Source organism: Cyanistes caeruleus, chromosome Z (genome assembly GCF_971803275.1).
Source record: "Cyanistes caeruleus chromosome Z, bCyaCae1.hap1.1, whole genome shotgun sequence".
NCBI classification, from domain to species: Eukaryota; Metazoa; Chordata; class Aves; order Passeriformes; family Paridae; genus Cyanistes; species Cyanistes caeruleus.
Window position 1 is genome coordinate 6,103,592 of NC_141732.1, and position 8,395 is coordinate 6,111,986.

An 8,395-nucleotide genomic window follows, 5' to 3' on the forward strand; every position below is an offset into this window, starting at 1 on the left:
TAAAACTATGGAGATGGACAATGAAGTCCTGAAAAGAACTCCTTTAATTCATGATACAGTATGTAGGGAGGAATAAAGTGTTCAAAGTGTAAATTTGAGTAAAAAGTAGAGTAATTATGGTATAGTGAAGTGCTGGGAGATTTGAAGCCTTGAGAGACAATGAGAAAACTGTTTTCTGGTGAAGCTCACAGAAACAGATGAAGAAGACTTTTTTGCCTTTCAATAACATCCTTAAAATGCCATGCCTAGACTCATGGCCCATACACACCTCAGAGTGAGGTGAAAATGGGAGGTGTGGGCTCTGATAACAGCAGCTCTGGGCAGCTGACATTAGGGCAATGGAAAACTATAACAAAAATAGTTTTCTTGTGAGAAACTCCATAAATTAACAGGAAGAAACTTCTGTTTCTCTACAGAGACTGGTGAAAAGACTGTAGCAAGAATTGGGACTGTTTTAACCACCAAAGTTCCAAGTTTTTTTTGTCTCTGTTATCATGTGAACAAGGGAATAGTGGGTAGATAGGGATGAAAAGGTTTTTTCTGGAAGTTTATTCTGGTGTTCTTATTATTGTAGTTTGTCAATAAACTTTCTTTTTTTCCCTTTTTATGTTGTGTGCCTGTTTTGCTCTTGTTCTAATCCATATCTCACAGCAAGAAATAAGTAATTTTCTTAGTTATTGGTTTAAAACCACGACAATGGGGGAGGAACCAGGAAGGTGGCAGTGTGTGCAAGGGCCGTTAGTGACATGGTGCAGCATGGTAACGGTGGAATGGAACGGTGGAATGGACAAGAGCTGGTGGTGACAAGACCACACCAGAGTGCTCGGTGCATGCAACGAGACAGGACATGCCAGAGCAGTGCTGTGAGGAGCCCCTGCACAGCACACTCATTTGTGTGTGACCCGGAGCTTCTCTGAGCCCTCATTCCTGCAGGTGACCTCAAGGCCAGACTGCAGGACTTGGTGACCTGTGGCCTTGCTGAGGCTTATCTTCTTAAGGTGACCTCGAGGGCAGACAGTGGGACTTGCTGCCTCGGAGCTTTTCTGAGGCATCGCCCATCCCTGCAGTCACTGCCCTTGAGACCAGGGCACAATCCTTGAGGAGGAGCCTCCTGTCCTTGTGGCAGGAGCCCTCAAGACCCGAGTGCAGGACTTGCTGTCCTGCAGTCTTGCCAGGACTTGAGTCTTGCAGTCTTGCCAGGACTTGAGTCTTGCAGGTGCCTTCCAGGCACGACTGCAGGACTCCCTGCCTCGGAGCTTTTCTAAAGGCATCTCTCTTGCAAGTACCATAAATCCAGGCACTGCCATGGAGCAGCGACCCCCAAGAGTTCCCAAGCTGGCCTGGGTGCAGGAGGAGGAAGAAGAAGAAGGCCCTGGAGCTGCCCCAGAGGTAGAGACTGAAGAGATGCAGGAATTCCAGCCGCTGGAGGAGGGTGAGTTGCAGAGTTTGGCCTTAGGACTAGTGCCTGTTGCTAGCTTGGCCGCATCCCACTGCATGCTATGCCATCCCCTGGTGCTGTTCCTATGGAAAGGATGGGAGAGTGTTGGAGAAGATCTGGAGCAGCAACCCCCAAGAGTGCCCAAGGTAGCCTGGGTGGATGAGGAAGAGCAGGAGGAGGAGGAGGAGGAGGAGGAAGAAGGTCGTGGAGCTGCCCCAGAAGTGGAGACTGAAGAGGTGCAGGAGTTCCAGCCACTAGAGGAGGGTGAGTGGCAGAGCTGGGACAAAAGGCTGGTTGCCGCATCCCAACCCATTGCATCCCATTTCATCCCATCCCACCCTATCCTGTGGAGACACACCCAGGGACAGGACACAAGTGGGGCTGGGGCTGCCCCTCCAGCAGTGGCCGTGCTCCATCCCCTGGGGCATCTCGGGGCTGTACCTGCCTGGGGACAGCCCAGGGCTGGGCTGCGTTCTCTGGCCACTCCTGCAGCCCCTCAGCTCTGGCTGCTCTCGCTCTTTCCCAGATGCAGCCGTGGACCAGACACAAGAGCAGGACCTTGCCTGTGGCCTCTTCCACAAAACACCTGCACAGGTACCTGCAGCCATCCCCAACTGGGCTGGGCCTGCTGGCACTGCTCAGCTCAGCACCATGCTTGGAACACTCCATGCAATATCCCTCTCTTCCCACCCTTCTTTCTCCTACCCAACATGCAAATTCATCAAGCGCATTTGGCAGGAAGAGACCAGCGTCATGGGCACTGGGTCCATGGAAGATGGTGACGTCTACACCAGCGACACCAGTGCTGCCATGCTGGAATTCATTTTGGAGGAGGGTGTTTCCATTCCAGAGCAAGTAAGCAGCCTGTGGCCAGGGTTTGATCCTCCAGGGATCGCTTGGCCTCCCAAGCCACGCCTGCTGATCACTCTAAGCCTTTGAGGCCATTGCAGCGTGGTGACAAGGGAAGCACTTCTCTGGGGAAGCTGGGGGCATTCCTGACTCCCTCTGGCAGCTTTCCAAGTCTCCCCTTGTGCTTTCTCCAGGTACCTGCCATGGTGAGGTACATCCACCAGTGCCTCATGGCCAATGAGTCTGCTGACTCCAGGCTGGGCAGGACCCTGCTGGATCTGACCGAGGCACAGCCCACTGACGTGGTCACTGCTCTCCTGCGTGTGGCCCCAACGTGTGACAGGTACGAGGCCCATGTGCCCAGAGGGCTCAGGGCTCCCCAGCCCATCAGCCTGCACAGCCTGGCCCAGGTGTCTGACCAACAGAGAGTTCCAGGGTCCTGTGTACCTGGGATCTTTCCCAGCCCTGCTCCATTGGCCCCTGAGCCTGCTGCCATGCCATGCCCCGTCAGGGCCCTGTCCCCACAGGGCTGGGTTGCCTGGGTGCCGCTGCCAGCGAGGGGCAGCGGGCAGAGGCAGAGCTGGCAGCCAGCTCAGCTCCCCCTGACACTGCTGCCCAGGCCACGGGGATGTGTCTGAGATCCCCGTGAGACAGAGCTGTCACCCTGCAGAGCTGCTATGACCATGTGGAAGACCATCATGTGCTCGAGCAGGACTGTGGAGCCAGTGATGCAGATACTCCTCGATGTGCTGAGAACCTGGCCAGAGCACAGCAAGTGCACCTCTGATGGGGACAACACGGGTGTCTTTGCCCTGGCTGTGAGTTTCTGCAACTGGCCTTTGCTCACCCCATGGCTGACCGCCTCTCAAACAGCTCTGTTTCCTCCTTCCCCCACCGCATCTGCCTGCCTCAGGCACTGGGCTAAAACCTGGCCTAGGGACAGCTTCAGGGGCACCAGGCGTGGAGATCCCCAAGGCTTTCCCCTTGCCTTGCCCTGCCACGCTCAGGCCCTGCCACACAGATACCTTGGCACTGGGCACTATCCCTGGGTGCTTTGTCCTCTGCAGGCAACAGTGGTGATGTGGAAGTTCCTTCAGGTGCCCTGTGTCCCACGGGTAGTGAATGTGTATTTCCCCCGCCTCTTTGTGCATCTGCTCTTCCAAGTGTTCTTCAGCACTTTGGATATATCAGAGGATCTCAATGCCTTCTGGAAGGGATGCCAGGAGCAACACGGCCTTGCCACCAGCCCCAGCAGGTGCTCCATCCCAGTCCTCCTGTCCCTGCCATGTCCTCAGGGCAGGAGCCAGTGCTCCCAGTATGACCTGGGCTTTGCTGTGCACACAGGTTTGCAGTGCAGACCCTGAAGTCCCTGCTCTGCCAAATGCGCTGTAATGAAGTGGTGTTGTCAATGGAACGCAAGCGTGGCTGGGACACGCTGCTCTGTGCCGACACCCACCACTATGCCGTGGGTCTGCTGGCCAGGTGAGACCCCTTCTCCCCACTGCCTCTGGCATTTGTGCCCTGTGCCCAGGCTGCCCTGTGTCTACAGTCCCCATTGTTGAGGGCCAAAGGGCCTCATCACCAAGGGATGACCAAGGAGACTGGAAAAGTCTGGGAGAGGAAGGCTCCCATGAGCAGTCACCTCCCAAAAGGCTCAGATCCCCTTGCAGGATCATGGTGAAAGATCAGGACTTTTCAGTCATTCCTGGGAGATGTTTGTCCCTCTGGCTCATAGACTTGGTTACTTTTTCACCCTGGCAGGGAGATATCCTGTGTCTCCAAACGCTTGTGTTCCCGGATTGCTCGCTACCTGCTCCGGGTTCTTAGCACACAGAAGGCACGCTGGGATCTGCCTGCCCTGGCATTCCTTGTGGAGGTGAGCCCCATGGCCAGAACTGCCTCCCTGCAGAGCTGTCTGCCACCTCTCTGCCCTCTCATAGCTGCAGTTGCCTGGGACAGTGCCCATGCCCTGGGCTGCCGCCTGGGCCCTGTTTCCTGTGTGGTTCCTGCTCCTGCCGGCTGGCTCCCCTGTCACTGTCCTGTGCCTTTCAGATCCTGGACTACCTGGACTTGAGTGAACGTGGTGCTAACAGGCTCCTGGAAATCTTCTCAAGGCACCTGAGTAGCGAGTGCAGGGACAAGCGTCATCTAGTGCTCAGAGCCCTTTTCAAGCTCAGTGATGATTCCTCAATGGTGAGAAGTGGGCAGTGGCAGAAGCTGCACTGGGGAACAAAGTCACTTGGGCTCGGCTGGGCTTCGGGCACCGAGGCAGCTGCTGCCAGCTCTCTTGCCTCCCGCTTCAGCTGCCTGAGTGCTTTGGGACAGGCCTTTGGCCTCTTGGCCCTGTGGCAGCAGGGTGGCATTTCACAGACTTGTCTTCCACACAGAATGAAAAGATGTGGAGCCTGACTGAAAGGCTTGTGGAGCTCCTGCGGGACGCAGATGGAGAAATAGTTAGGATGACAATCATGGTACTCAGCTTTGTAGTCTTGGACAAGGAGATGCTGATACCCAGCCCCATCGCCCTGCAGCTGGCTGAGGTGCTCCCACCACTCTTTGACCACGTAAGGCTCTGTGCCCCCAGCCAAGGCCACTGGCTGCTGCCTGGACACTTGGTGCACCAGGCCTGTGCTCTGCTGAGCCCCGTGCCGACAGGGCTGAGGTTTTTTTCTCTTCCTTCCATATAGAATAATAGCCAGGTGCAGCTGGTGTCCATACTGCTCTTCCAAACATTGGTGATTGTTTTAGTTGAAATGGAAAAAGAAGCCCTGGAGACACAAATGTGCCAGAGCCTGCTGCCACTCTTCTTCCACTGCCATGACGAGAACCAGCGTGTAGCAGAGGTGAGGACTCCCGGGCTGCTGCTGTCACCTGGGGAGGGGGCTCGGCTGCCTCCTGCCCTGGCACCTTGCTGGCTGCAGCTTCCTGCAGGCCTTGGCACACGAATGCAGGTCCTGTGCCCTGGCTTGTGGGGCCATCTGCGGGTCTCTGCTGCTCTCCAGGCCTCTCAGAGAGCACTGCTTAGCATGGCCAAGTTCCTGAAGAAGAGAGATCTTGGAAATCCCGTGAAGAAGGAGAAACTGTGGAAGTTCGCTGAGGTCCTGGTAAGGACGGCCTGGAAGGCCCAGCCTTAGCCTGGAAAAGCCCCCTGTCCCCGGCGCTCGGTGTATGGGGCTGGCAGCTGCGCCCCTGCCCAGTGCCGCAGCCGGGGGCCGCACGGCTTCTTCTCCAGGCTCCTGTGGCCCCGAGCCGGCTGCCGATCGAGCCCCGAGCCACTGGGGCTGCGGGTCGGGCCGGCACCGCGGCTCCCCGGGCAGCAGCCGGCCCTCTGCCCCCTCCAGAGCCCGGCGCCAGCGGCTGCTGCCCGGTGCCTCAGGGCTGGGCGGCCACGGGAGGCCGGGGCCCAGCGCCCGGCCGAGGGGCAGAGCCCGCGCCAACCCTTCCCTCCTGCCGCTCTCTGCAGCTGGCACAGGACGAGAGCCGAGCGGCCGAGCACCTGCACCGGGCACTGCCATACCTGCAGAACCCACAGGAGCCCCTGCGAGCGGCAGCCATCAGGTTCATCGGTGAGCCACGAGCCCGGGCTCCCTCCCTGCCGCAGCTCGGCCCCGGCCCCGGCTGCTGCTGTCTCGGCAGCGGCCCCCGGGCCCGGCGCCCTGGAGCCCCGGCTGCTCTCGGGGCTGCTGCCGGCCTCTGGCAGCCGTGCTCTTGGGCTGAGTCAGGATGCGGCAAGGGCTGAGCCCTGCCGGGGCGGGAGGGCGTGTGGCCCCAGGGCTGGCAGCGCCGCTGGCAGGGAGCTGTGCCGCCGGGGCCCTGACAGGCTCTGTGTTCCCAGGGATTGCCGGGCGGCTCCTGATGGGGCAGAAGAAAGAGCTGCAGCTCATTTACCAATGTGAGTGAGGGCAGCGGGCTGTCAGCGGGGCTGGAGGGGGGAGCTGCAAGTCCTGGCCTGGCTGCGGAGGGCTCTGCTCAATGTGCGGATGAGGGGCAGCATGGGCAGAGCACACCGAGATTTCAGGGGCACGTGGGGTGTTCATGGTCGCAGCTTTGGGCTGTTCCCCTTGGTCCCTGCTCCCTCTTGGCCATGGCAAGAGCCAGCTGGGATGGCTCTGGCAGGGGGCTTTCCGGGGGCCCTTGCAGGTCTGGGATCTGTTTGTCTCTCTTCCAGCCCTTGAAGACACGATGGATGACAGCAGCCTGGAGGTCGGAAGCCTGGCAGTTCAGACGTTGTGCCTGCTGAGGGCAGGAGACCCCGCTCCGATCTCCACATTCCAGAGGCTGCGAGATCAGCTCCGCAGGGCATGGAGGTCACGGCCTCGTCTGTCAGACCTCAGCTGGCTGTGCTGCTGGACGTCTGCAGAGAGCTGATCTGTCTGCTGGGGCCACATGAGCAGGCAAAGATTTCCCTTTTTTTCAAGATTGTTCTTTTCTTCTTTTTGTTTTTCTTTAGTATATAAATATAGGATATGTTATGTTAGACAGACTCCCAGGAGCTTTCTTTTGCTGCCCATGGTGTACAGGGTATAGCGGAAGAGGGGGAAAAGGGCTTGTGCTCGGCAAACTGCCCAGGTGTGGAATGGTGCGGGGAAAATGGCCAGAAACCCTTGGCTTCTGGTGTTTTTGCTGAAGGCACAAGCCCTGTCCCAGCCAGGATGTGGCATCTGTGTCCTTGTGTGTGTGCTGGTTGGTTTGCTGAGGGCTCTGTCATGATCTGCTAACAGGTGGACCTCGTGAGAGATTCGTTTGATCTCTCAGTGCAAAAGGACACAAAGGGATTTAATTTTAAATCACAGTAATGGTGCACTGCTGCCGGCGGGGTGGATGTCAGGGGTGCTGCGACCTTCCTGAAAAAGTGTCCTGAGAAGGATGGCTCTTAGTGGCACTGGCATGTCCCTCTCCTGGCCTGGCAAGTGATGACTTGCTAAGCAGCAGCTCCTTCCCAGGCAATGCAGGGAGAAAAAGGACTAGAGCTCTGGCCAGCAATTACCACAGAGAAATCAGCCTTTATTAGTGCAGGGCCCTCTGCCAAGGGGGCTAGCACAGCAGCTCCACTCAAGTGGGGAAAAAACAACAACAACAAAAAACAAAACAAAAACAAAAAAAAAAAACCCAAACAAAAAAACCCAGGGTTTATATAGGGAAGGGGCGGGGGAAACTTGGATACAAGTAGCAGGGTGGAATGGCAGGGAAGAAAACCAATGGGGTACAAGAGTTTAACATGTAACACCAAAGGGTTTCTGGGAGAGACACTTTTCTCACTGGGAGGGCAAAGTGCCTGGCCTATGATGAAGATCTGCAGGGGATCACCAGCACCCGATTCTTTGGCCCCCACAGTGCACTTTTATTTTAGTGCCAACAACAGGAGTTAGAGCTGCTATGGTTTTTTGAAGGAGAATTGCTCTAGGTTTAAGTGATTCTGGAAGGCCTCAAATTAAAGGGCTCATCATTTCACAGGTAATTGCATTGGTGATTCATAACCCGTAGTTGATTTTCTGTCATGTATCATTTGCAAGCAGGCAGCTTTGTGCATGTCTTCCAGTAGTTGGTCAGGGGTACCAACTATAGCTATAGGTCTCCTCTTTCCAAGGGGTTAAGCCCTGCTGCCCAATAAATTGCACGCTGAGTTAGGGACCACGGGTTACGTCTGTCTCCTGCTGTTGAGAAGACCCCATGTCCCCAGTACCCACTGGCTTCTTCACCTGTCAGTTGAATCTGATCTCCTCCAGTGAGAGATAATCACAATACATATTTTGTCTCTGACTCGTGAGGGAAATGCCTGTACGCCTTTTTCAACTTAGCCAATTCAGTGGCAGTGTACAGGATTTCTTCAGTGGTTGTATGCGGATCAATATCTTCATCATTGATATCATTATATTCTGTTTTGATTAAAGGTTTCCAGCTCGGACAGCAGTGCTCCCCACAATTTTTTATCGGTTAGTTCTTTTTGAGGGTAAATTTGATTAATGAGAGGGGTTTCTCTCTATTTCTTTTGGTGGGCAAGCACACTTTGAATTTTTAACACATCTCTTTGGGCCGCTGGCAACAGGTGGATCTCATTCCTTTCTTCATCTAATTGTTTTTGCAAAATTTCAACCAGGTTTTGAAGGG

At 55.9% G+C, this 8,395-nt stretch overlaps 1 protein-coding gene across 2 annotated transcripts; it reads left to right on the plus strand.

Annotated features, from left to right (window-relative positions):
• Nucleotides 1-772: 772 nt before the first annotated feature.
• Nucleotides 773-6,764, plus strand: LOC147648030 (maestro heat-like repeat-containing protein family member 7). Of its 2 annotated transcripts, none has more exons than XM_086867753.1 (16): nucleotides 773-1,432; nucleotides 1,532-1,702; nucleotides 1,965-2,032; nucleotides 2,165-2,293; nucleotides 2,482-2,630; nucleotides 2,958-3,105; nucleotides 3,355-3,542; nucleotides 3,632-3,769; nucleotides 4,049-4,163; nucleotides 4,340-4,480; nucleotides 4,675-4,851; nucleotides 4,975-5,130; nucleotides 5,290-5,391; nucleotides 5,751-5,853; nucleotides 6,123-6,179; nucleotides 6,456-6,764. In XM_086867753.1, exons 1-16 carry the CDS (start codon nucleotides 1,306-1,308, stop codon nucleotides 6,653-6,655), a joined length of 2,169 nt encoding a protein of 722 aa, XP_086723879.1. In that variant the 5' UTR covers nucleotides 773-1,305; the 3' UTR covers nucleotides 6,656-6,764. The 2 variants fall into 2 exon arrangements, with proteins under 2 accessions (XP_086723879.1, XP_086723880.1); XM_086867754.1 differs by having other exon boundaries at nucleotides 778-1,432; nucleotides 2,177-2,293.
• Nucleotides 6,765-8,395: the final 1,631 nt, after the last annotated feature.

Bases quoted from the DNA above. Each gene is read 5' to 3' on its own strand.
- LOC147648030 (XM_086867753.1), top strand. From the start codon at position 1,306: ATGGAGCAGCGACCCCCAAGAGTTCCCAAGCTGGCCTGGGTGCAGGAG. The intron at 2,631-2,957 runs GTACGAGGCCCA...GTCACCCTGCAG, and splicing joins GTGGCCCCAACGTGTGACAG to AGCTGCTATGACCATGTGGA. The intron at 4,481-4,674 runs GTGAGAAGTGGG...TCTTCCACACAG, and splicing joins TCAGTGATGATTCCTCAATG to AATGAAAAGATGTGGAGCCT.